General features: G+C 42.8%; 10 protein-coding genes across 10 annotated transcripts; 7 read left to right on the plus strand and 3 right to left on the minus strand.

The window, feature by feature from the left end:
- Positions 1-57: 57 nt before the first annotated feature.
- On the plus strand, positions 58-1,845 carry EAE98_008133 (uncharacterized protein; the record flags this gene model as incomplete). The annotated part of the gene is made up of 3 exons (XM_038955756.1): positions 58-69; positions 130-1,534; positions 1,640-1,845. The coding sequence occupies 3 exons, from the start codon at positions 58-60 to the stop codon at positions 1,843-1,845; spliced, it is 1,623 nt and encodes a 540-aa protein (XP_038808050.1).
- Positions 1,846-2,449: 604 nt separating this feature from the next.
- EAE98_008134 (uncharacterized protein) lies at positions 2,450-3,466 on the minus strand (the record flags this gene model as incomplete). Its single annotated transcript, XM_038955757.1, has 4 exons — positions 2,450-2,474; positions 2,684-2,778; positions 2,845-3,035; positions 3,451-3,466. 4 exons carry the CDS (start codon positions 3,464-3,466, stop codon positions 2,450-2,452), a joined length of 327 nt encoding a protein of 108 aa, XP_038808051.1.
- Positions 3,467-3,968: 502 nt separating this feature from the next.
- EAE98_008135 (uncharacterized protein) lies at positions 3,969-4,812 on the plus strand (the record flags this gene model as incomplete). Its single annotated transcript, XM_038955758.1, has 2 exons — positions 3,969-4,310; positions 4,372-4,812. The coding sequence occupies 2 exons, from the start codon at positions 3,969-3,971 to the stop codon at positions 4,810-4,812; spliced, it is 783 nt and encodes a 260-aa protein (XP_038808052.1).
- Positions 4,813-4,958: 146 nt separating this feature from the next.
- Positions 4,959-6,174, minus strand: EAE98_008136 (uncharacterized protein; the record flags this gene model as incomplete). Its single annotated transcript, XM_038955759.1, has 2 exons — positions 4,959-5,579; positions 5,662-6,174. The coding sequence occupies 2 exons, from the start codon at positions 6,172-6,174 to the stop codon at positions 4,959-4,961; spliced, it is 1,134 nt and encodes a 377-aa protein (XP_038808053.1).
- A 768-nt stretch (positions 6,175-6,942) lies between these two features.
- On the plus strand, positions 6,943-8,105 carry EAE98_008137 (uncharacterized protein; the record flags this gene model as incomplete). The annotated part of the gene is given in 5 exon segments (XM_038955760.1): positions 6,943-7,053; positions 7,065-7,207; positions 7,358-7,677; positions 7,797-7,956; positions 8,027-8,105. The coding sequence occupies 5 exon segments, from the start codon at positions 6,943-6,945 to the stop codon at positions 8,103-8,105; spliced, it is 813 nt and encodes a 270-aa protein (XP_038808054.1).
- Positions 8,106-10,086: 1,981 nt separating this feature from the next.
- Positions 10,087-12,542, plus strand: EAE98_008138 (uncharacterized protein; the record flags this gene model as incomplete). Its single annotated transcript, XM_038955761.1, has 7 exons — positions 10,087-10,586; positions 10,672-10,726; positions 10,830-10,930; positions 10,996-11,025; positions 11,117-11,585; positions 11,737-12,069; positions 12,123-12,542. The coding sequence occupies 7 exons, from the start codon at positions 10,087-10,089 to the stop codon at positions 12,540-12,542; spliced, it is 1,908 nt and encodes a 635-aa protein (XP_038808055.1).
- Positions 12,543-12,983: 441 nt separating this feature from the next.
- On the plus strand, positions 12,984-15,568 carry EAE98_008139 (uncharacterized protein). The gene is made up of 3 exons (XM_038955762.1): positions 12,984-13,635; positions 13,702-14,750; positions 14,819-15,568. The coding sequence occupies exons 1-3, from the start codon at positions 13,313-13,315 to the stop codon at positions 14,968-14,970; spliced, it is 1,524 nt and encodes a 507-aa protein (XP_038808056.1). The 5' UTR covers positions 12,984-13,312; the 3' UTR covers positions 14,971-15,568.
- Positions 15,569-16,606: 1,038 nt separating this feature from the next.
- EAE98_008140 (uncharacterized protein) lies at positions 16,607-18,762 on the plus strand (the record flags this gene model as incomplete). The annotated part of the gene is made up of 6 exons (XM_038955763.1): positions 16,607-16,691; positions 16,767-17,159; positions 17,219-17,276; positions 17,330-17,689; positions 17,789-17,867; positions 17,929-18,762. The coding sequence occupies 6 exons, from the start codon at positions 16,607-16,609 to the stop codon at positions 18,760-18,762; spliced, it is 1,809 nt and encodes a 602-aa protein (XP_038808057.1).
- A 717-nt stretch (positions 18,763-19,479) lies between these two features.
- Positions 19,480-21,088, minus strand: EAE98_008141 (uncharacterized protein; the record flags this gene model as incomplete). Its single annotated transcript, XM_038955764.1, has 3 exons — positions 19,480-20,417; positions 20,503-20,609; positions 20,664-21,088. 3 exons carry the CDS (start codon positions 21,086-21,088, stop codon positions 19,480-19,482), a joined length of 1,470 nt encoding a protein of 489 aa, XP_038808058.1.
- Positions 21,089-23,388: 2,300 nt separating this feature from the next.
- Positions 23,389-24,773, plus strand: EAE98_008142 (uncharacterized protein; the record flags this gene model as incomplete). Its single annotated transcript, XM_038955765.1, has 4 exons — positions 23,389-23,682; positions 23,891-24,256; positions 24,317-24,523; positions 24,598-24,773. Exons 3-4 carry the CDS (start codon positions 24,400-24,402, stop codon positions 24,771-24,773), a joined length of 300 nt encoding a protein of 99 aa, XP_038808059.1. The 5' UTR covers positions 23,389-23,682; positions 23,891-24,256; positions 24,317-24,399.
- Positions 24,774-25,659: the final 886 nt, after the last annotated feature.

Raw genomic sequence — 25,659 nt, forward strand, 5'->3', positions numbered from 1 at the left:
GCTTTTATCCCCCCCATATTCATTCTTTTTACTTTCAATCTACGCCTCTCAAACAAAATGGTGGTGGGGGTATGTTGAAAAGATGACTCCTCCCAGAATTGACAAGAAAAAAGCTCACAAAGTAACTAGGACATCTCGCCTTCTTTGGCGGAAATATCGAATGTGCTTTCCAAAATTCGAGGAAAGTCATATGCTCCCAATCTAGTTGCTATCTATAAAGAAATTTCCTCCGATCTCATTACTCCCTCCGCCGCATACCTCAAGATTTCGGCGCATTCGAAGTCCGATCACTCTTTCTTATTCGAGAGTGCTGCAACAGAGAAGGTTGGCAGATATAGTTTTATAGGAGCTGGACCTCGAAAGATTCTCAAAACTGGTGAAGGACATGGCGAACAGCTGGACCCATTGCCTGCGCTCGAGGCAGAATTGTCCAAATGTAGGGTAGCACAAATACCGGGTCAAAAATTACCACCTTTGACAGGTGGAGCCATTGGATATGTGGGTTATGATTGTGTTCGATACTTCGAGCCTAAGACCGCACGACCTATGAAAGATGTTCTTCAAGTTCCTGAGTCACTCTTTATGCTATTCGATACTATTGTCGCATTCGATCGGTTTTTTGGAGTTATAAAAGTTATAACATACCTTCACGTTCCGGAAGATTTCACACAGATTCCAGCGGATTATGAGAAAGCACAAGAAATCATTGATGAAGTTGTTTCCGTTCTTGAATCGCCAGATACACCTCTACCCACCCAGCCACCTATAAAACTGGACAATGAATATACCTCAAACATTGGGCAGGAAGGCTACGAGGGGCATGTCAATACTCTTAAGACTCACATTACATCTGGTGATATTATTCAAGCAGTACCGTCACAACGTTTTGCAAGACCAACTTCTCTCCACCCCTTCAATATATATCGTCACCTCCGTACCGTCAACCCCTCGCCTTACCTTTTCTACGTCAACTGTGGTGACTTCCAAATTGTAGGAGCTTCTCCCGAACTTCTTGTTAAAGCTGAAGAGGGTCGCGTGATAACCCACCCCATCGCTGGTACTGTCAAACGCAATGCAGACCCTCAAATCGATGAAGCTCTTGCCGAAGAACTCCGCAGTTCTCTTAAAGACCGCGCTGAACACGTCATGTTGGTTGATCTTGCACGTAACGACATTAACCGTGTATGCGATCCCATAACTACTCGCGTAGATCGATTGATGGTCGTTGAGAAGTTCAGTCACGTGCAACATTTGGTCTCACAAGTCTCGGGAGTGTTAAGGAAAGACAAGACTCGATTCGATGCTTTCCGTTCTATTTTCCCCGCGGGTACTGTATCCGGTGCCCCAAAAGTCAAGGCCATGGAATTGATAGCCGAATTGGAAAAAGAGAAGAGAGGTGTATATGCGGGCGCAGTCGGATATTTCGGCTATGGAAGTGTAGATGCAGAAGGGAATGAATTTGAGGGAGAGATGGATACGTGTATTGCTTTGAGGACTATGGTGGTCAAAGATGGAGTTGCTTATTTGCAAGCTGGTATGTTTAATTTTCTTCTTTCGCGCCGAGTTTTCTATCTCAAATGACACTGCCTACAAACCCCTTGATCCTTTATCTTCATCTATAAATTAACACAACCTACAGGCGGTGGCATAGTCTTCGACTCAGACCCCTACGATGAATGGATGGAAACTATGAACAAACTTGGCGCCAACATGCAATGTATTGCTGGTGCCGAGAAAATTTACTCGAATATTCAATCTAAATCCACACCTAGCCCTGTGACTAGGGACGCCTCATTACCCGTAAACTCCGAGGAAAAGGCTCATATTGATTTCGCAGCAGAATAGAATATGATCAATTGAACATTGAAGTTGAGATGGCGGTTCAAAAGAGACGAATGAATTTGGTGGTTTTGGTGGGGAGGTCATGATTGGCACTTATCTCGACAATATCTGAGAACAATTGGACTTCGGTACGGGTCTATTCACTGTTGTAGAAGTTCACAAAATACCTGGTTTACTTATTAGAATGCTAAAAAGACAAAATCAAAGACTCAAAATAAATATATTTGTAAAGTTGTTTTTATATCGTCTGTGCAATGTGTGGTCCGTGCATGTCTGACGTAGGAAACATTGACATAGGATCGACCGACCGTTGACAGACCATCAGATGCATAATTATTATAAATGTCGGTCAGACCCACACTCACACTCGAGCCACACACGACTGGAGATTTGCAAAATTCGGATAAAATCAGATTTGTGAAACACTAGGCAAGGCAAGACTCATGACACCGTTAATGGAAAAATTGTGAAGAGGAGTATTTGTTATTTGTTTTTTAATAGGTCGAAAAACGTGTGACCCAAATTCCTTCTACCCAGAGAGCATCTGTCTAACTTAGAGTACAAGGTGCTGTGTCTAATTCTATGTATACAATGGTCGTGAAATCTTTTATGCGGTAGCCTCCTTCAAGTGTCTGCGATGATGGTTAGCTACTGCGACTCGAATATCTCAAAATGTAGATGAATCAAGCTGAACTTTCAGAAGGAACAATTGGAATAATAATGTTATATCCTCATAGTCATAGTAGACGTAAGAAGTTTAACGAATAAGAAAATCATCATGGTAACAGTAATGTGTAGAAAACCCCTGGGGTGTTAGAAAGAAATGGGAAGTAAAACATACTGGATCAAGTCGTTCCTGTCCTTGTCCTTCTTCAATCCACCGAAAGCCATCTTGGTTCCTGGAATATATTTCTTTGGGTTCTCGAGGTATTCGAACTATTTCATATTAGATGCGGCTCTCTCTATACAACAAATTTCTGGTGGCGGTGTGGTAAAACGTACAAGTGTGTTCTCGTCCCAGGTGATAGCCTTTTGCTTGTTGGCATCGGTGTATGAGTAGCCCTCAACGGAACCGGTTTGACGTCCGAAAAGACCGTGGAGGTTAGGACCGATCTTGTTTCCCTCACCCTCACCGAGGGTGTGGCATTGAGCACATCTGGTCTTGAAGAGGTTGGCACCCTTCTTTGCGTCTCCTGTAGACGAAAGTTGTAAGTATTTATTCTTTATGCGTGTAGGCATGAGAGTCTTTGTCGGGCAAAGTGGCGAGCGAGTGACTTTAAAAGGGAGAATATAGTGCCGCAAGATGGAAGGGAGACGCTGTCAGGGTCTTGAGTGTTTGCAGAAGTTTATGAATAGCGGCCAGAGCTGGCGGAGTGGCGGATGGAGTTGAAATGTCGAGTGGCGGCTCGAACAAATATTCTCCCCAGATCGAAAATACAAGTCCGCCTTCAATTGAAGACGTCCAGAGTATTTCCTAGCCACCAGTCATACCGTTGTGCAAGTCGAAGACCCAATTCGCATGTCCCAACTCTCAATGGCGAAATTCTTCGTGGACGATTCACATTTCTCAAAAGTGGGAAGCCCGTCAGAGAGTAAAAATAAACATACCTGCTTTGAAACCCATTTTGACTAATTAAGAGGATGTATGTAAATAGAATTGAAAGTGATTATGTATGTATGACTTGAACGAAAGTTCGTGAACGAAAGGTCGTGAGAGGAAAAGTGGTAGGAATTTTCAAAATAGTATTGTATGAAGGTTTAAAAAAGAAAAAGGAAAAATAATCTTGCTTGAATATGTACTCTACCTGCAGGAATTAAGACGTAGCTTAATTTTGATCCCGAAATTGACGAGGTCATTTTGAGCCACACTTCCCGAACGTCTCCAGCCAATAGGAAGAATTGAAATGGTCAGGTCATGTGGCGCAGGTCGGGATCTTACGGAGGATTAATGAAATTTTTAATTTGCGTCATGCAGACTTATTGGTGAACGTATTGCGGGAGTGAATCATGAATTTGTGAGAAGCTTCATTTTTGATTTCATAGGTACAAGGTAGGTAGCTTGCTGATCTACTTTTTTTACACCATCAATCAAAATCAAGAGGGTTTTTCGTGATCTATCATCCATAATGTCGTCCACAGCCTCTATACCCAGGTTTCTTTTACCACTTCGATCTCCTCTCTGGTCTCTGTCCTCAAAAACGACCATTCGCAACGCTTCTACCAAATCAAAGAATAATGCTTCCAAAAAGTCCTCCAAACCCCTCGTTCTCGAGAAACCCGCCAAATTCAACCCCCCTTCTCACCCTGCCCGTCTCCGCAAAGATCCTCCCCGGTATCCAGGTCCCCAATTGAGCGCCGAAGAAATAGCCAGACAAAGTGTGAAGAAATATCCAAATATGATGCCACCGGAAGGAACATTTATGCATTGGTTTCTCAACAACAAGTCCATTCATATCTGGATCGCATTGGTAATACCTATTCCACTCTCTTTCAGTTTCTCCAAACTATATAACTAACCTTCAATTCCAGGGCACACTCTCTACCCTCGCAGGAGGAGTCTGGATCACAAACTTTAAGCGCGATTCCCCATTCGGAGATATGCTACCTGAATGGCCACAACTATTCCTACACCCAATCGCATTTACAAGAACATGCTATGAAGTTTTACAGCTGCACACTGCGCATGTAACAGCAGAGACTATGGAAAGGAGAAAACATAAGGTGGAGGACGTTGCGAAGAGGGCTGCTTATAGAAAGGCGCATGGATTAGATAAAGACGAAGGCTTTGGTGGCTGGACTGCTAAGACTGATAGAGAGGTTTTGGGTCCGGGGATTAAGTTGGGACATGAAAAAGAAGCTGAGATTGCCGAGACGGCTGAGGGGGGTGTGGAGGGAAATGGCAAGGAAGGAGAGAAGAAGGCGGTTTATGAGAAACAATTCTCAGGAAAGAAATGGTTGGGAATTTGGTAGGAGCCAGACGCATCTTTTGATACCAATTTTATTTTGAAATCGGATTAGAACATTGTTCTGGTGTTGGGCCGACATGAGACGAGATATTGTACATGTTTGGGAGAAGAAGGGTATCATTGTAGAAAATTCCTTGTAAAACCGCGACATTAGGACAGCTCCACAGTCTCCAATCCATCTAATACCTCCTCTGCTACACCTCCTTGTTCCATAACCTTTGCGATTATCGTCGCGACCAACTTTCTCTTGATTCCTCCCCTTGGCGGTTGCCATACACCTCCCTCATTCATTGTCTCTCTTTGAGTCGATGCTAGATCCGTCGTCTCAGCTGCCGCACCTCCAGTAGCAGTGTTCATCGCATTAGGTACACCAGGCGCTGTTAACCTAGCTGGTAAATCCACGGTCCTCACAGCCAATAATCTTAGATCTCTTCCAGAGCTAGAATCCATATCTACGTCTCCATCCTTACGCCTTCTCTCACCAATGGTAATAGCTAATACAGCTTCGGCAACTGTAAGCTCCTCTTTACTCGGATCGAAGATTATATTATCGCCAACGGATATGACGAGAAGTGTAATTGGTGGTCGAGAGTTGGTGGATTGTGGTGTTCGAGGATATAAGTAGACGGAAGCTTCCCAGTCATCGTCAAAGAGTGGATCTTCATCACCTTCGGACTTGAGACGTGGAAGACGAGTAGATAAAAGCGCAAGATGGGTTGTTAAAGAAAGGAGGGGTAGTGGGTAGGACAATGGCTGTGAAAGTAGTAGAATCTGCATGATTGTCAGTCGCGATGATTAAATTTTAAGCAATTAGAGATATTTCATTATTATAAATGTATAGAGAAAAACTCACATCAACATATATCTTCCAATGATACCTTGAATTAATCCATAATCTCCCCACAAACTCGGCATCTGCTAGTAGCGCCTCACTCAGCATGGCCGCCATGAAAACAGGCATACTATCATCATCCCTAAACCCCGGAATCTCCACACTCAACTCTAGCCAATCTCTTTCTCCCTTTTGTTCTTTCTCAAGCTTCTCTTTCTCTATCGCTTCTCTCATATCTTCATCAGCCTCATCATCGTCATCATTTTCCGAAGGACCAAGTTCTGCAGCTTGATAAGTCGGTCGCGATTTTTCGACTTCACATTTTACGCCCACGATAGCTTCAGTGCCATCTGCAAAACAAATGCGCGCACTGCCATTTGTGCCGGGGAGGACATCGCATTCGGCGATGAGAGGACGGAATTGGGTAGACGTACGGGCGTCAGGGCGAATTGGAGGGTTGAGAGAGAGAGATGTGTGGAGGTAAGAGAGTTCGGCGGGCGAGAGTAAAAGAGGCTGTGTAGAAGAAGGTGGCATTTTGGATCTGAAACTCTTCAGAACTGACCAAATTGGGAATCTGGGGAGAGGTTGTGAGGTGATTGGATTGTTCACGACGTTGTGCAATATTTCTTTGCGAGAGCCAGCCTAGTGTAAATTCTTTAGACGAGGCTAGCATGCAAGCAAGGCTGTCTGTTCGGAGAAAAAAGCGGCGGAATCTGATCACTCAAATCTCTATTGAAATCTTTTGAATTGAACTGAATGAAAAATCAATTATAAGTGAATTAAATAAAGTTATGAAGATTGGAAGAACTATTAGCTTTATTGTATATAATACTCAAGAAGAATAACCAATTTATTGAAGATGATATATCGTAGAAGTGATCAATATTCGCCTCTCTAAGGTTAGGCAATGGCTTCGTACTCCACTCATCCTTCGCTTGACCTGTATCAATAATGTAGAATAGCTTGTCGATTCCGTGGCTTGTTGGCGAGGCTATAGTTTTGGGGTGGTTGCACATGAGTTCTTGTACATTGCTTTGAAGCCCATGCAAATGTCATTATTGGGATAGTTTCGAATTCCTGAAGCTGTTTTCCACATCCCAACTTCGGCTTATATCGAAATAATCCATGTGAGGGTTGGAAATCTAGTCGGCGTGATGTTCCTCCATTACCCATGCTCTGGGGCCAAAGTCTCCGAGAGCATCTTATATGCCCGAATTTAGACTAGAATGTGATCAAAGCTGTACTGCCTCTTAGTAATCCAATTCCTCTATTATGCAATCATTATCTCAAGAATCCTTCAGAATGCCATCTATTCTAGCAATCATCTGGAACAACAAGTTCGACCTCCCTCCCCTTCCAGCACCTAATACTCTTTTTTTTTTAAGGAAAATCCATTCTTATCACTGGTGCAACGTCGGCAATAGGTTATGCAATTGCAGTACATTTTGTCAATCTGGGTGCAAGATCTGTGGTCAAACGGAGGATCGCTTGCGAAAGGGGAACTGGCAAAGACTAGAATAGAAGATGAGACGAGCACAATAGGAAAAAACATTGTAAGATGCATGGAGTAAGTTTGATTCAGTTATATATTCACATAAGAACAACTAATAGAAGCCTTTTGATTTCTGAAGTTCCATCAAGTATTCAGATCAGCTGGAATTTTGAATTGTTTTCAAATGTCTCCTGGCTTCCAAATTTTGAAAAGTGACATATAAAGGGCTATTACAGATGATTTGACTGCTCGAAAATGTCGCAATAATTATAGCTTGGTTCACACAGTAACCTGTGACTCCAGGTTAGACATGAGCACCTTTGAAACTATAAATGAATTCGCAGGGAAAGTGACAGAAGATATTCAAGAGATCGACTTCGTTTGTTTGTATGCTGGAGCTATTTCCGCTAACCGAAAACTAGGCAAGGAAGGATATAAAACCATGATTGAGATAAGCGTTCTTGGAACTTCTTTCTTGGCGTTACTACTACTGCCTTGGATGAAAGAAGTTGGAAGAGGAAATGCTCATTTGGGCATAGTAACAAGTAAGTGACATCGAGTTACTTGTACCTTGACGGGTCCCCGTCGATCGACTCTACAAAGAAACCCGCTTGGATTTTTGAATAGGTTTGACTGACATGGAACTCTCAGGTGGTCGCCATAGAAACATCGACATTTCCAAGTGGCCGAAACATGGATGTGCTCAAATATTGGAGCGCGGAGGAGAACTGGAAGGACGGGCAAAGTGGTTATGCTCTAGCCAAATTGCTCCAACAGTATGCGGTCAATGAAATCGCCAAGTTAGCACTGAGCGCTGATGGAAAGTATGAAATGTTCCCCTCACGCCCACCCCTCGAATCTGGAATCACATAGTATGTACTGATGTCAATCAAGGCACAAGGTAATTGTGAACTCAATTTGTCCAGGTTATTATCCCTTCGACCTAATTCAGAGTGACGACTTTCGATCCTAATTCTTTCTAAGGATGGTAACATAAGACCTTGGTCGAGAGTACAATACCGGTGTAGCAATGGGTATAATAATCAATTTGTGGATGGGTCTTGCTTGCAAGACTACTGAAGGTGGTGCTCGAACTTACGTCCTTGCGGCTCTCACTCCTTCATCGGAACATGGCGCACATTACACAAATTATGAGGAAAAGTATAGGAAGTAGGTTCTATACAACCCCCATCATCATATGTAAGCTAAGAAGATATGTATTTCGGTTGAGCATAACATCTTTGGAGACGAGGGCCAAAATATGCAGTCGCAAGTTCGGAAAGAGATATTGAAAATTGTGGATAAGAAGTATCCAGATGTGGTCGAGAGGGTCCATGGTTGAGTTGGTTCGAGATGTTTTTGAGTGGAAGGTTTCCATCCTTTCTTGTACTGGTGGGTTGTCTCCATGTGCGGTGACTTTGTGGATCTTTGCTGGAAATAAATTAATGCTCCAATGTGACTTCGGTATTCCAGCTTTAATGAACCTCGAAATCTTGCAAATGTAACCTCCAGAGGCCATTGGCTAACAATTAATGCCAATTTTTTGTCCATTTGCTTCAACCCCATGGCTTGAATCATGTGAGAAGACGAGGTATGCCCTATCAATTGAGCCAAGTACTTAAATCAAGACACTTTGTTGCATATCTCAATCGTTGACCACAATTTGTCATTCATCCTGATCATCATGATCATTAGAACGACAGCATTTAGCCTAATTCCTACGGAGTATAACCTTAACAGCAATGACGCGCGAGCGACACGCCAAGCAGTACATCGACATGGGAAAGGCAACGAGGTTAGTCGACAAAACTACCAACGTGTTGATTAAGATAGAAACTTGGGTAAATTAGTGCCGAACATTAGTACTTATTATACATTACCTAGTATAGCTTGAACGTTTGTTAAACGGTCTGGACGATCTGGAGCCGTCCAGTAGACGTTTTTATGTAACGCGGAGTAGTTGACGAGGCTAGGCCAAGAATTGGTTCATTGCTTAACCTTACATAAGACGTTCGTTTTCAACATCACCTCTCTTCGTAGGAGGAAAAACAGGCCGGAATTGACCACTAACAAAGCCCTTGAATAATCCTATTGTTTCATTCTAATTCAGAGAATTAAATGGTTAAATACTTTTGTAATTGAAGATTATTCAAGGATTTATTAGGTATCATTAATTTTTGTATTTTTATTATCTATTGATTTATTATAGAATTTATTAGGGTGATCAATTTTGGCCTCTTTTTTCTCCCAAGCAGAGCACCTGCATGTAGAACTATGACGAAAAACAGATTCTTCTCCAAATTGGGTTTCCAACGGAGCCTTACCAGTAGCTAGGCATACGAAATGAGAATTGAAATGTGCATGGTTTCTTGTACATACTAGGAATTCCCATCCATGATCCAGCTCAACCTGCCAAGGTGGCAGAAGTAACCAATATTCGTACTAGCCATTTAACTCTGATCATCGGTTGGAACTTGAGAGGTGAAGCTATCAAGCTACAATTGTAGATCTTCTGTGGAACGGTGGAATGATTTCCATAGTTGGCCAAAAATGATCCACATCCTAAGCAAGCAAACAAGAAGTCACGGCATTCATATTTGATAAGCGAATTAGTTTTCCATACTTCTACCTAACTACTAAGTAGTTTCCAAGCGGGAATGATATCAAGGCGAACTAGTTGTTCAAATGTTCTCAGAAATAGTGATCCACTTCCTTGCTTATGGAGAATCTACTGAGCTAATAACCCCATCACTAAACTCAAATCATCCGACTTTGAAAGTTGTCTACAGTCTAAATCATTCGATCGTCTCTGTCGATGTCATCCTCGTGCAGCTAGTATAGCTTACTATGCACGACTTAGTATATGCTTCGAGTACTCGCCATAAATAAGAAGCTTGTCTCTCCCTCTATTTTACTTCTCTTCACTGTTGTATTTCAAAACCCCCCATTTCATTATGGTTTCTACTACAAACTTCGATCGAAAGGAGCAGTCCGAAGACAAGGTTTCCTCTTCACAACATCTCGAGCGAGCAACTGACGCCGAACGTCTTGCAGCCACAAATAGAGCCTTAAACGATCCTTTAGCGTCCTACGATGAGAACGAATTAGAAGTGCTTGCCGAGGCTTACGCTCGAAAACATGGGCTCAATGACTCTGTCGATATTTCCGCATTCAAGGCCGGAGCATTACTTGCAAAAGATTCAGGCAGTTTTCGAGCCAGGAACGAACTTTCCAGGACCGAGATAGCTTATCTGGAAAAAGAAAGAACAAGTAAATGGTCTCTGCCATCGCTTTTCATCAAAGTCATTTTGCTTTGTTCAGTTTGCGCAGCTGTTCAAGGAGTAGACGAGAGCGTAGTAAATGGAGCGCAAATATTCTACTCCCGCTTGTTTGGAATTGATGATGAGAACAGTTCCTTAGACCCATGGCTATTAGGTATCACAAATGGTGCCCCGTACGTACTCAATTTCTAAGTTCCCTTCGAGGTTCTAGTCCCTACTATAGCTACCCGAGTCACCACTAACTTCAGACTTTCAAAGATATCTCGGTTGTGCAATTGCTGGCTGCTGGCTGACTGTTCCTTTTAACAATTGGGTAAGTCATATACACCCCTTTTACTGCTAAGTGCAGTTCTTTTCTTTTTTATCCTCGTTTCCCACCAAAACATTCTTCGATAGGCAATGCTGACTCTTCGTAGTGGGGGCGTAGAGGCACCATCTTCGTCACTTGTTTGGTCTCTGCACTAACCTGCTTCTGGCAGGCATTCACCAACACCTGGTGGCACATGTTTATTGCTAGGTATTAAGAGAAACCCCTAAATTTTATTTAAAAAAAAGTTGGCAATCTCTAATATTTGATACTAGGTTCACGCTCGGAATAGGTATTGGTGCAAAGTATGTATTTTTACCCGTCTTTTCTTTCATGATATCAGCAAACCAAGGGCACTTCCTAGCCATCTATGATATCGATGCTAATGTAACATAGGTCAGCCACTGTACCCGTATATGCCTGTGAGACCTCTCCAGCATCGATCCGTGGCGCTATGGCAATGCAATGGCAAGTATTTACTGCTTTTGGTATTATGTTAGGCTTTGCATTTGATCTAGCCTTCTACTATGTTCCCGATACCGCATCTAATATCCATGGACTTAATTGGAGATTGATGATGGGATCTGCCGGAGTTCCTGCTCTCTTCGTTTGTTTCTTTGTTTTCTATTGCCCTGAGTCGCCTCGCTGGTACATGGGTAAAGGGAGACACCAAGAAGCATATCAAGCAATGTGCAGAATCAGACACACCAAGGTCCAGGCAGCACGTGATGTCTTCCAGATGCACATGCTTCTCGAAGCTGAGAATAACATGGGTTCTGGACAAAATCATATCAAGCAATTGTTCACAGTGCCTCGGATTAGAAGAGCAATGGTTGCGTCAGAGATCACAATGTTTATGCAGCAGGTAGGTTACAGCTTCAATTGTTTGAAACACGTAATTATCGGTTAGCTCATAGTGATGAAAAGGGGAGATGCACATCTCTTTCCCCGCTTCCAATTTTCGTGACCCCTCGCATTAAAAAGACATTGAATATAATAGCTGATATAAATACTAGTTCTGTGGCATCAACGTGATTGCCTATTATTCATCCGTAATTTTCGTTGACGCTGGCTTTTCGGAGGTCAATGCTCTATGTGCGTCCTTGGGTTTCGGCATGCTTAACTTCCTCGGAGCGCTTCCTGCAGTTTGGACAATCGACAAGTTCGGTCGACGATGGCTTCTGCTGTTTACCTTCCCGCTTATGTCAGCCTTTCTGTTCATGACCGGCTGGAGCTTCCTAATTCCCGAGGGAACTACTCGCATTGCCATCGTAGCTCTAGGCATCTATCTCTTTTGTTTGGCCTACAGCCCGGGAGCCGGGCCTGTTCCATTTACATACTCCGCAGAGGTAAGGAAGTTGCTTTGTTGTATCTAAATAACCTAACTCTGACAAACATTTAGGCCTATCCTCTCCATGTTCGTTCACTAGGAATGTCCTTGGCAACTGCAACCACTTGGTTCTTTAACTTTGTCCTCGCCATTACATGGCCATCAATGCTGAGAGCCTTCAAGGCCCAAGGCGCTTTCTCTTTCTACGCCGGTTTCAACGTTGTTGGCTTTTTTCTTACCCTCCTCTTCGTCCCAGAGACTAAAAATAAAACACTGGAAGAATTGGACCAAGTTTTCAACGTTCCTACGAGAAAGCACGCCGCATATGGATGGAGTCAATTTACATACCCTATCAGGCGACATATCTTAAGAATGGATGTTGAGAGGCCAAAATTATATGAGAATTTGGCCCAGAAAAACAATCATCATTACAGTCCTACCTCGTCTATGAGGGCTGGAGACGTGGGCGACAATGTTGAAAAGCACGCTTGATTGAGATATCTTAGTGCATTCATCTTAATCAATCATCCAAATGAGTTACAAATTTTGAATAAGTTAGAGTAACCAAATTACTTGGAGGATTTAAATGAACTCAGCCTGGTTGGATGATTTAGATGGTTTTATCTCGAAAACTCCACTCATCTATACAATCTAAACTTTGGGAAACTTTGTACATAGAAATTGTAGCTAAAGCCAATAATTAATTATTGATCACCAATATGAAAAATTACCCTTGGGTATAATGAGGCCCTCTCCATCATGCCACAATGTGACCTCCGGTTTGGTTTATAACGACGTTGATTGGCTGCCACGAAATATGCGATTCATGATTGCATACAACTGCATTGTGGCTGAAGACGTCTCCATCTGATCTTGGAAAAAAAGAAAAGCGCGGATCTTCATACCTCCATTGAGCACGATCTCCCGTGACAAATGAAGTTCTTATTGGTTCACTATGCATCAATCACCAACATGGGAATCATGACCGGTGATTTCACAGCTGTGTTACAACGGATGCAGCTGCGCTACAACGGGATGATCGATCGCAAGATCTATGATTTGCCAACTGATGAAAATCAGCGTAGCGACGTACCTGAACGGCAGACCTGCAAAATAGTGCTACTGCAATGCTGCCAGATGCAAGGTTTATTGTGAAGCATATAGTTCTTTAAACCCCTCACCATCCCCAATTTTCCTATTTGGTTCTATGGCTCGTGAGTTAAGCAACTTATTATTGCTCAACTAAAACTCACACATATATCATGCTACCTCTCATAGCCTATACAGTTGTATCGGTAGCATCGTGTATATGGCTCATCAAGCATCTGCAAACCGCTGTCCTCTCACCTTTATCTCAAATTCCCAATGCACACTTCACGACGCCATATTCAAAGTTATGGTTATTTTGGCATCGAGCAAATGACACTGAGCACAAAGGCCGATATGCTGCTCACAAAAAGTACGGTCCTGTTATTAGAATTGCACCAAGAGAATTGAGTATCAATTGCCTTGAAGATGGTGTCAAAACAGTCTATGGTGGTGGATTCGAGAAAGGGGAATGGTATTCGATGTTCTTGAACTATGGGTATGTAATCATATTCCTCTTAATGCTTTACTTTTGAATATTATTTTGACTTGTCTCCATGTTCAGTCACAGCGTTTTGTTTTCTATGAAGGAGGCACCAGTACACACTGAACGCAAACGCATGTTGTCTCATGTCTACTCCAATTCTTTTATCCAGGCGTCCGAATCATTGACACAGATCTTGAGGAATATTACCTGTAACAAATTTATTCCTCGGATGCGTGTTTGGGCGGAAACAGGCATACCAGTGAATGTATTTCAAGAAAACAAAGCACTGTTCATGGATCTCACGAGCGCATACTTACTTGGTCTCAAAAACGCCTCGAATCTAGTTGAAGATCCCGACAAGAAAATGGTTTTACGAAATTTTGAGCTAGGTCTTGGCGGGCTATTCTGGAAACTCGATGTCCCCAATCTTACGAAATGGATGGCTCGTTTTGGCATGAGTCCGTTAAATAAAGGAACAGCTTCTGCATCCCAAGCAATGGAAGATTTCATTCTCTCAATGGCCAACAAAGCACGAGATACTCTTCAATCTGAAGAAGCTGAGGAGATAGAATGTTATCCAACCGTCTATGGACAACTACGCCAAAAGCTTGAGGCTTCGGAAACCGTTTCTGCGGATCAATTAGACACAGTAGTTGCTGCAGAAATGCTAGACCATATCGCAGCCTCACATGAAGGATTATCAATCACGGTAAGCTATTTGATGGCCGAACTCGCTCGTCATACATCTATCACCTCGCGGCTTCAGAAAGAACTACTTTCTGTGAATCTGAACATAACGCCTTCGCAAGAGATTGATTCGTTACCATTACTAAATGCTATACTTATGGAAACACTACGACTATATCCCGCTGGTCTAGGAGCATTTACTCGCCAAGTTCCGGAAAAGGGCGCTATGATTGGAAAATATTCGGTACCGGGCGGTGTTACTGTCAGTGCATCTGCATATACTTTACACAGAAACTCAGATGTTTTCCCGGACCTCCTAAATTGGAATCCAGATAGATGGTTGGATGCGTCCCCAGAAGCAAAGAAACAAATGCTGCGATGGCACTGGGCTTTTGGTAGTGGAGGAAGAATGTGTATTGGGAACCATTTTGCTATTCGTAGTAAGTGAAATTTCCTCAAGTGAAGGAACTTGATACCGAGACTTGAGAAATTTCTGACAAGAAGGTAGTGATTAAAGCGGTAACTGTAGCAGTTTTCAAGGAATTTGAGAGTGTAACAGTGTCGGAGACGAAGATAGAGCCAGTGGAAGGCTTTATAGGACATCCTGCGGGCTATAGTATTATGCTGGCATTCAAGAGAGCAGATACAGGCAGGTCTTAGCCAATGTTTCAATAGTCTCCAAACAGTGTTAAAATATTTCCCTCTCCAGAAGATAATTCGAAGAAAATCAGCGAGCCTTAAGATCATTTTGCTGCATTCTAAGCATTCGCTTTCACACGGCTGGCTGAAGCAATTTAATTCAAAGAGCGAAAAGTTTTGATGGTGAAATTGCAGCGATTTATTTCGTGGTGCCTGAAAAGGACGCCTCTTCATAAGAAAAGCTAGGTAGACATGAGCGAGGAACCGGCAACATACTCCAGGAGGAAGAAATTCGCACATTCTCGTCTGCGAGTCTGATATCATGGGCCATGATAAGTTCCTCCAGAAGCGACTTTAACAGACGAGAGACATAATTTTTGGCTTGGCTAGGTTATAGATCAGCAAAACAATATAGCAGGCCTACCTTTGGAAGTTTCGAAGGGGGAACATACCGATGGCAATTGGTTTCATCCGAGCAGTTTCCTCTAAAATGCTATCAAGAAAAAGAAGCTCTGTAGCATCATGCTATGCTTTGTATGATCGAGAAATATCTTCACGGAAAGGCTCCAAGTATTTTGGGTACTTGTAATTATGAATCAGTATTAAATTATCGCGAATCTGTCTACAAGCAAATATGAGCACACTGTGTAAATATGCGTTATAGATACGTACTCTTTGTTCCCTGGATAGCTTTGTCCTTAGTCCTCTCCTTTGCCAACGGACCTATATACTTGTTTATATCCTGAGTTACTCAGATCCCTTCATTATGATCCAACGAACATGTCTAATGCTATCTTGTTAGTTTTGGCTATCATTTGTATTCATCAAATCTCACGGGTGTGATAAGAGGAATCGTTGCAAGCACAGGGGTAAGAAAAACCATCCGCAAATTCATGACACCTTCCAATAAGTAGAACATAAGAAGAGGGCTGGTTTTTGTGTCCGGTAAGGTAAGTTCGCACCAACTCTTGGAATGTATCTTGTAAGATAAATGAAAATGCTACAAATGAGGTATTTCATGCATCCTTAGGAAGTGGGTAGGGTAACGAAATTTCTTATTATACATCAGCATAATCAAACTTCACACGGATGTACATATTGCAATGTTAAAAACTTTCGGTTAATTTCGTTCTCGAATGACAAACTGGATGTAAAATAGTTTACGATGTCACACACTTCTACATCTAGGTATTGGGTTTATTTCTGATTGTCAAGTACTTGCTATATGGATATGATGTTGTCTAGAAGATGAGTTATTTATCCCGATATCCTCCTATTCGACTACGACAATTTTTGGAAGAGACAAGGAACAAACATGCCATGGAAAACATGTGCCGCAATTTGCAGCGCCGCAACCTGCACATCCTACAAATACCCAGGTATTGAATACAAATATTGAATATCAAAGCTCAATTTTGCATAACCGACATCGCCACACTTCTGCATTATACGTACATGTTTTTGAAATTGTTGGGAGGAGATACGTAGCTGTGTTGTCGTATTTAGCCTACCTGTGCATCTGTTTTACATCAATAACTGACAAGTGAACCTACTATTTAAATAATCTTTTGATTCGCAGGATCTTTTTCATCAAGTAAACCTCTTGCATTCCTTATAGCAGATCTCCAGCATTTCCGATTTCTTTCCACTCATCAACATGTGGTGGCCATTAGGCAAAAAGTACCCAGAATGCCACCCGGCACAGGTTAATTCCAAAACATATGATTTTGTCATAGTTGGAGGTGCGTCGTTTCTACCATTTTCTCAATTTCCCAATCCACTATCGATCTCCTAGCTAACATCTGTGGTGACTTCAGGTGGCACCGCGGGGTGTACACTAGCTTCTCGATTGAGCGAAAATCCCGAAACGTCCGTTCTTGTCCTCGAATGCGGTTCTGCAAATGACACATGGCTATCCCGCAATCCTCTAATCTCTTCCGATCCGACTCGTCCAACCTTTGGTGCTACGAGGTGGAAATCCGAACCCATGAAATACTGTGATGATCGTCGGAGTGGAGTAATCCGCGGAGAAGTTCTGGGCGGCACTTCCAGAATTAATAGTATGATTTATACGCGCGGGACTCCTGCCGACTACGATGCATGGGCATCTTTAGGCCATTCTGAGTGGAGCTATGAGAAATTGCTGCCTTACTTTGTTAACAGCGAGACCTCCCTTGACTATCAGGATTCAAATTATCATGGAAACACAGGTGAGTAACCTCGAGTATACCATTCGTTCCCCTCTTATACTGATCTATGTATGCTACAGGGCCATGGATCACACAAACCTTCACTTACTTCAACTGGCTATTCCAAGCCTACCGAGCGTTAGCTTTCTTTGGACCCCTCTGATTATGATCTCACTTCTGACTTTCGGTAGTTTCACTGATTGTGCCAAAGCGATGGGGTTCATTGCCGTCCCAGATTGCAATGCGCCGGATGCTCCCCCGGAAGGAGTCGCAACACTCTCTCTTACTCTTAGTAAGCGCAGGGAGCGTGTATCCAGTTTTGAAGCGTTTCTTCCCAAGAAGATTGCACTGGAAAGAAGAAACCTCACGATTTGCACCAACACTCTCGTCTCTAATATTGTATTTACGCAAGAAAAGGGGCTCCCGCGTACTGAAAAGATACTCTTTAAATCATCAGATCGAAAATCTGAAGGCACTTATTCAGTAAGGGTCAACAAAGAAGTCATTGTGTGCTCGGGTGCTATAGGCTCACCGCAAGTGCTTATGCTCAGGTATGTTTTCTTCTTTGCCCCAATTTTTCTGCGCATGGAGAAAAAAGACAAGCAATAAAGACGCGAAAGAGAGAGAGAACTAACTTGCTGATCGCGTAGTGGTATTGGGCCTCGTGAGAGTTTAGAGGAACACGGTATCAAAGTGGTGCATGACCTGCCGGGGGTCGGGTCTACATTGGTATGCTTAGGTTTATTCTCATCAACAGTGGATACTTACTAACCAACCTGCTCTGGCACAGACTGACCACCATAGTATCCCAGTCGCTTGGGAGGTACCGGCAGCCGAATCATTAACTTCTATGGCAACTAGCCCCCTTAAAATCGCACTTGAGCTTTTCCAATATATTTTCTTCCAAGTTGGCCTCTTCAGCATTCCCGTTCAGACCTTAGCGCTTTATGTTCGCTCTCGAATGATCAAAGAGGATAGTACTGGACTTGTCAAAGAAGCTTCGTCGAAATCTTCTGATCTTCAAAGCCTCATCCCCGACATTGAGCTCATGCCACTTTCCACAAGTGGTATGGATAACTTTGACGAGCCGGAATTCATAAACATATTCTCTAAAACACCCATATTTTGTGTTCTGGCCACGATTCTTCAGCCCAAATCCAATGGAACGGTCCGCTTGGCATCGTCAAATCCACACGACAAGCCGAAAGTTGATTTTGGAATCCTGTCCGATCCCTCGGATTACAACATTGCTCGCAGCGCAGTTCGACTCACACTTTCCATCGCAGATAGAATGAAAGAGTCTGGGTTCCCTCTTCTTCGAAATATTACCTTTCCTGCCGAAAAACAAGAACTTGATGTTAAGAGCAATACTACAGAGGAGATGGATAAATTCATCCGTCGCCGAATAAGAACAACATTTCACTATGCATCTACATGTAGAATGGCACCCGAGCATGATCCTAAAGCTCCAGGAGTGGTAGATGGCGAATTGAAAGTCTATGGTGTGAAAGGCTTAAGAGTTTGCGATACGAGTATTTTTCCACAAATTGTATCGGGACACTTGCAAGCACCTGCTGTCATGGTGGCAGAGAAATGTGCGGATTTGATTAAGAATGAGCTATAAAAGATTTGGGTTGGTTTCGGCGAGCTTGTTTCCTTTCTGGTGGCTAGCTTTTAGTTTGTGATAGGGCTTTCATTAGCGCTAGTCCATCCGTGGAGTCTCAGTATAGCGTAATAGGCCCTTGGCCTCAACTCAAATTATTAGGTAGATTGACACTAATCAATTACTTATCGTTTTACTCGTAGCTCGAAGTGGGTTATTTCATAACCTCTCCGTTCATGATTGAATGGTTCTCTTGGCACTCTGCGTGAGTTTCCACTTCTACATTATCCATTTTCCTTGATGAACTTTCATCTTGCTTTGGAGCAAGAATATGAGAAGCTTCTGTACCTATATATTTCACATTGGAACTCGATTAAATCAAATGAACATTCGACACTGGATTAGAGCAATGGACTTTGTAAGAATAATGGTATTCAATTAACTGATCTCGCTGTTGATCGAAATTCTATCATTTCTACCCATCTTTCATCCACCCCTTATTTATGTATTTCGTTTTTGCAATTATCCAAGGAAAACTAATATATCGCTTTCAGGATGTTGTGGTCTCATTGAACGCCCTGCCCAGTTGGTCCAAGACTCCATCAATCCAATACCCATTTAATCCATCCATCATAATATTATGTTCCATCATAACACCGGTAGAAATAACCCAAGAAGACTTTTTTTTTGCATAATGAATGTAGGTATAGATCAATCGCTGGCAATGAATGCAATCTATCAATCGGTAGCCTCAGGAGTGGCTGTCTCGCTAACACCCTGACTGGAAACCTCCAAAATCTTGGGTGGTATGCCTCCCATCGTTGGTTTTCCATCGAGGCTCAATCCACCCAAGCTATTGAGCGGCAATCCTCGTGGGTTGTTCTCCTTCATCTTCTTCTTGAACTCCCTTTCGATTCCATGTTTGACCGCATCCAGTACGGTATCCACGGTCACTCTAGGTTTGTATGCTGGCTCAGTTCCCTCTTGGTACACTCCAGTTCGTACTAAGATCGAATACCAATCATTCTTAGACCTCTCGTTGAATTGATTAGTACCTCTGATATCGGACTCTGGAGTGTCGCCGACGAAGTAAACAGTCTCGGGAGGGCGGTTGCAGCGATGTTCGTCCTTGCGCCATTGCTGTAGCAATCTGGTAGCAAATTCAAAGGTTCCAATTTGAGGCTTTCCGAAAGCGATGGTTTCTAGCTCTTTACCCTTGGTGAGGTCTCTGAAAAGCATTTCGGTCATTTTTCGTAAAGCGCCCATACCGAGACGAACATTTTCGTGAGCAGCTGACCAGACGATATCGCTGTGGGAGAAGTAGATTGGTGGCCCCTCATCGAAAGTTTCGGAAAGGGTACCAATGTATCCTCCTTTGGACATGGCAAGATCGAGCATAATTTGAACATCGCTAGCCCAATCACGACTATCGGCGAAGACAAATATGGCTTCGATTTTAGTTTTGCTATAATCACGACCACCACGTGAATTTTTCAATTCTTCGGTCGTGAGTTTGCGGAATGGAGTGGTATGTTCGTTGTCTTTAATGATATCGCCTGGAGTGATGACATCACGGAATCCGTAACCTTCGGCGACTTGCCTGCATTTTTCACCCTCACCTCCAATTACAAGAACAGTTTCGTATTTTTCAACCATTTCTCTCATAGGAGTATGACCTGGAGAGAATTAGTATTTGAGTTGCAAGTACATTTCAATGAATCCTTCAAATGGAGGAGTTCAGCATGGGGTATGGGTACGTACCGCAAATGAACTGTGAAGGTGACACTTCAATGTCCAGTTGTCTTGAAAGATCAATACATCTTTCTGCTTCAGTCTTTCCACCTCCATTTGTCAAGAATATGTATGGACTAGTGACGTGTCAGCAAGGGAGCTCTTCACATTATTTGTTGAAAGCAACATACATTCTAATACCATATTCGTTCTCTCCATTCAACATTCTCATAGCTTCAATAGCTTCTGGAATTGGTTTACCACCACGGATGAGAACACCATCGATATCAAAGGCGTAAGCAAATGAATCAGTGGTGGGGACATCGGCAGGGGTGAGTGGAGTTGCCGGTGAGTCTGGAGAACTCGACGAAGATTCCTCTTCCTCAAGGTTCATAGCACTGAGTTCGTTTCTGGCATTTTCCAATGAAGCTGCAAAGTTTCCACCTTGGTATGAAGTTCCTCTAGATAAAGGTTCTCTCATTAATCTTTCTGGAACAACGACGACCGGTCCGCCGGTTGAAACTTCTACTGCGTTGGTAGTCATACTTGAAAGTCTGCGAATTCCAGGTCTGGGTCTGGCAGCTGCAGAAGGTTTGAGGGTGGATGAAGGCGCCATTTTAAGTAGTTATGAGCGTAGTACAAAATTGTAGTAAGTTGGCAGGAACAGTCAGCGATTCACTTTCGGGTAACGGGAACTGCTTCGCCCGTTTGTTGTTTGGATCAAGAAACTGCGGTTAACTGCGCGCGCTTCTCTTATTTGCGTAGGAGCAATGAATCTGTGGGTCGAATATGTTATGCTGGCCTGAAACGTTTGACCAGAAGAGGTTATGATTGTCAGGTAAGATGCGCTTAAATCTTATTCAATAATCATACACCTTGAAGTGTTAAACGGTTGATGTGACCGGAGAATTGAACGATCCTAGACAAGATATATCAAGAATATAGACGAAAACAAGTTGAGAGATAAGTTGATAGAGATCACCCAAATTTAAGAGGGGAGGAATCTGTTAGTTTTAAAGAAGCAGAAAGGCAAATGTCTTGATTCAAATAAAGTAGATCCGTCTCTGGACTAGAGAGGAAACTACTCTCTAAGTATGTTCGGGCCTTAGACTAAGTGGAGTATCTTTTAGCCTTGAATATCTCTTCAATGATGATGACTATCAACTTCATCATGGGAAAAAGCTGAACATGACGGTGAATTGCTGAAACCGCTTTTTGTTAGTATGACATCGAGCTACATCTTGCTCCATCGTGCCTGCCTTCATGCTTGTTACCTGGTCAATATTGATCGGGATTTCATTATGTGGATCCCCCAACTATTATGGTACGCAAGGTTCGCCCCCACTGCTGTAGACCCTGTCTCGAGCCTGTCTATATCTGGTGTTGTCGAATGGTAAAGCACAATGGTATTGCTTGGGGTGCTCGGGTGGCTATGGGTATTTTTTTCATCTCGTTCAAATCAACCGGTTCCCGTCCTAGAGGGATCGGCTCGGTGGTCTGCACTCTTGTACAGAATTGCATTTGCATTGGCATTTGCCTTGATATCCTTGTGAAATTGTCTCCGACTTTTACCGTCGATTGTTACATGGACCGAAACTTTGAATGCTTGATTGTTGATGTTGTTAACTTGTTTGGTTAAGAGCAAACCCGAATACGTTTCATCAACATATTCTGCTGATAAGGAAAAAGTCTTGGATCTAGGGGTAATAATTATGACGCAGTTGTGCATACATAGTTCCACTAAACCCAATTTTGGAAGGCGTGGAAAGTATGAGTTGGGTGGGATGGTGCCACCATCATGGTGGTGCCATGGCCCATGGTGGGATGGATGGAGATGGAGGGGGTGGGGAGATAACATGATTCTGTCTAGGCCCCTTCAGAGTTCCACTTAACCACGTAAAAGAATCGAGAAAGGAAGAACTTGCTGTGTAATTTGGGCCGATGAGAGCGTACTTCGTATACTGCACAGTCAGATTCAATCTCGATTCTCCACCCGAGGCAACAATCATTATCAAGTCGTTTCTAATTGCAGGGAAATTGATGCCATTCAGACAATCCACTCTGCTTTGTAGCTTCGTATGTACCGATTTCCAAGGCTTTGAAGTTTGAAGGCAACGAACGACGGTGGAGACAATTCATTTGCACGGCCACCTACCTAACACAGCCATTGTCCATGTATGAGGCCGAGATGCTCGCATCATCGGTCATGAATCGTTAGTTGAAATCACTTTGTGGTTCGTGGCGGTTGAGCATATTGAGATTTTGGGGGGGAAAGAAAGATCCAATCGATTGCCGCTACAGGAAATGTGTATCTTTATCAGATCGATTGGCGCTATTAAAACAGATCTATAATCTCTTTTGATGAATCCTTCGGGAGGAGCATCGATACGCCCCTCGTTTAGGTAGAATGAGTAAGTAGGTGGTAATGAAACTTTGTGTTACAGAGTAGAGAGTCCTAAAGAATGTGCTCTGTACGCAAAAGGAAGAACGTGTTCAAAGTCGTGACTCGTCCTTTCCTTACCATGGGATTTTTCCGTGAAAGCCATATTCTCAGACTCAATCATTGTTTTCAATGCTCTCTTGCGTTCTTGCGTTCTTGCAAGGGAAGTGGATACGGAAAGAAAAGTATTTTCCATCTATTCAACCAACCAACATTTCGCCAGCCTCAAGCTAAACTTCATCGGTGAGCGCTTACATACGCACTCGCCTATTTGGCCAGTGAAAAGGGACGAAATAGCCCCAGTGTACAGAGCGCCATCGTATCGATTAAGTTCATTGATAAGGAATTCCTTCAAATCACATATATTTCTCACACTTGTAAGAAATCCTCCAATCCGAATGAACTATTCGACACCGTTTCCTAACTATCAAATTTGGCCGAAAAACAACGCCGTTCCCTGAGGATCTTTTGATTAGTTGCATTTTGCCAAGGAAGCATCTATAGATGAATTATCGAAAGTTGTTGCGGTTTACGATGTTTTCACGATTTACACAAGCAAGTTGCTTTCTTTTCTTGTTTATGAACACTTTCTCTCACATTCCCCCCTCCCCATTGTTTTTTGAAACTCTACTCCATGGTTTAACATGTGAACGTGCTTTTTGGCCCACCAACTCACTCCCACGTTGAGACATCATGGGAAGAAAGCGGGCTTTTGAGGACCCAACATACCCAGAACCTACATTGCATATGCATTTGAAATTTCAAAAGAGGTACTTGTCAACATTTCAATATCAGCAGCATCATCATGCATGATGAGTATTCAAACAATCATGACTCTCAGGGAAAAATGGGTCTTTCCGCATGTACTTCGTGCTCACGTAGGTATTCGAATTTCACATGCACATATTGATGCTAAAAAGGGTGTCAGTTGTTGTCAGCTTTCCGTGTCACCTATTTTTGTTAACATGCATCCATCAGGGGAATCCTAGGTGACGACGGAACAACGAAAATAACGCAAAAACTACGTCAGTTCGATGTCAAACGAAAACAATTGAAGCTGCGTGAATTTAAGGAAAACGACTAATGAACTGCCGAGGAGCTACTATTCTCCGTTCGGTTTACGGTAAGTGCCTGAGAATTCATCTACTGACAAACAACACGTTCTCTTGAATTTCAACTTAGGAAAGTTCAGCAGTTGTGATTACTTTTCAATTTTCCTCTCCAAACTTCTCCACAAATTTCCAACCGGCCAGGATGAAATTATCTGGGGAAACCCTCAAACCCATGAAATCAATTACCTGACACGGCGACTTGCAGAAAAATCAGTGGAGCTGGAAAATACGAGTCAGTATTGAAATGCAACGCAAATTTTGAAGCATCCTTGTATCAACTAAACATCCCCAGGTTTTTACCCCTCGCAGTGTTCTGGTGGGCTATTGCGGGACTGATGAATTTTGAAGAACAGTCTTATTTCCTTTCAAGTTGAGATGAAATGCGATGATATCTACACTCGGCAAAGTCGGCAAACTCTAAATTCATTTGGGAAGATTGGTGTCATAGATTCGGGTGGCTTCAATGAGACTGCTGGATGCACACCTGCCTTTAGTGAAGGTATGTTGGTCTCCAGGGGAACTTGTACTAGTGACAAATGTACCTACTCTTTGATGGATCTCCTTGAGCTAAAGACCAAGAAGGAAAAGTCAGTGATCGAGATGATCCGGGGTACTCCGCATTCCGTGCGCGTGCAAGACTCTACCTCTTGATGAATTGGGAAATCCGAGCACGGCACGGATCACCGAGTCCATATGGGCAACGGGCATGTCTCAATTCCTATGGTCTAGTTATGCAATTGAGGGTATGATGCTTTGAAGTATTAGCGGACGGAGTCCAAAAACCTATTCAAATGACACAATTTAGCTACTCTGGATGGCAGGCTGTTGATAATAGCTGATCTGGATGTTCAGAACGCCGTCGTCACTTGATTTGACGACTTCGTCTGAGTTTGTTTGTTTCAAGTGCAGAGCTGACTGCAACATCCCCACACTGTTCTTGCTACAATTTGGACGTATGGAAATTAACATCTTGAAACATCTCAAGAACCTGTGCTATTCCCTGAAACAAGCCACTGATTTTCACGGATCCTTAGTATGGCCCGGTAATATGAGTCTAAATGATTAATGAGTGTATGTTTTAGGCGGTCAAACAGTGGTAGAGGTTGTAGGGCAATCCTTCGCATACCGCACAGGGCCTAAAAGACTACATTGAGCAGGCAGAACAAAGAGACGTGTAGCGTCTTTGAGATAAGGGAGGAAACAAAGGCTGAAAGCTCACACGTAACAAATACATTGATCAAACAGGAAAGCGGAACATGAATACAAATACCCCCTAACGACAGAAGCGATAGAAGACCACATGATCAGATAGTCTCTTCGCTCACAGTATTTGCCTTTCTTCAGACACTTCATTTCCTATTCACCATGTTCTGGACAAAATCACCTGAAGTAAAAGTTAGCAATATTGTTCTCTGTAATTCCAAGCTTACACATATCAACCTGTCTAACTTGGCATAAACAGCACTCTCGCTTCTATCATCTTCGAAGCAGCATTTGAATTAGTCCCCATTTCCATCTATTTCCGCGAAATTTTCAGCTTGTCCCGCCATTTCAATCATCTCAGAAAGGTTTGATCATCACTATAGTGTATTTAGTGTCTTTAGTTATCAATAAAAAATCCCAAGCTGAAAACTG

This window comes from Botrytis deweyae (assembly GCF_014898535.1).
Source record: "Botrytis deweyae strain B1 chromosome Unknown BDEW_020, whole genome shotgun sequence".
Taxonomy (NCBI): domain Eukaryota; kingdom Fungi; phylum Ascomycota; class Leotiomycetes; order Helotiales; family Sclerotiniaceae; genus Botrytis; species Botrytis deweyae.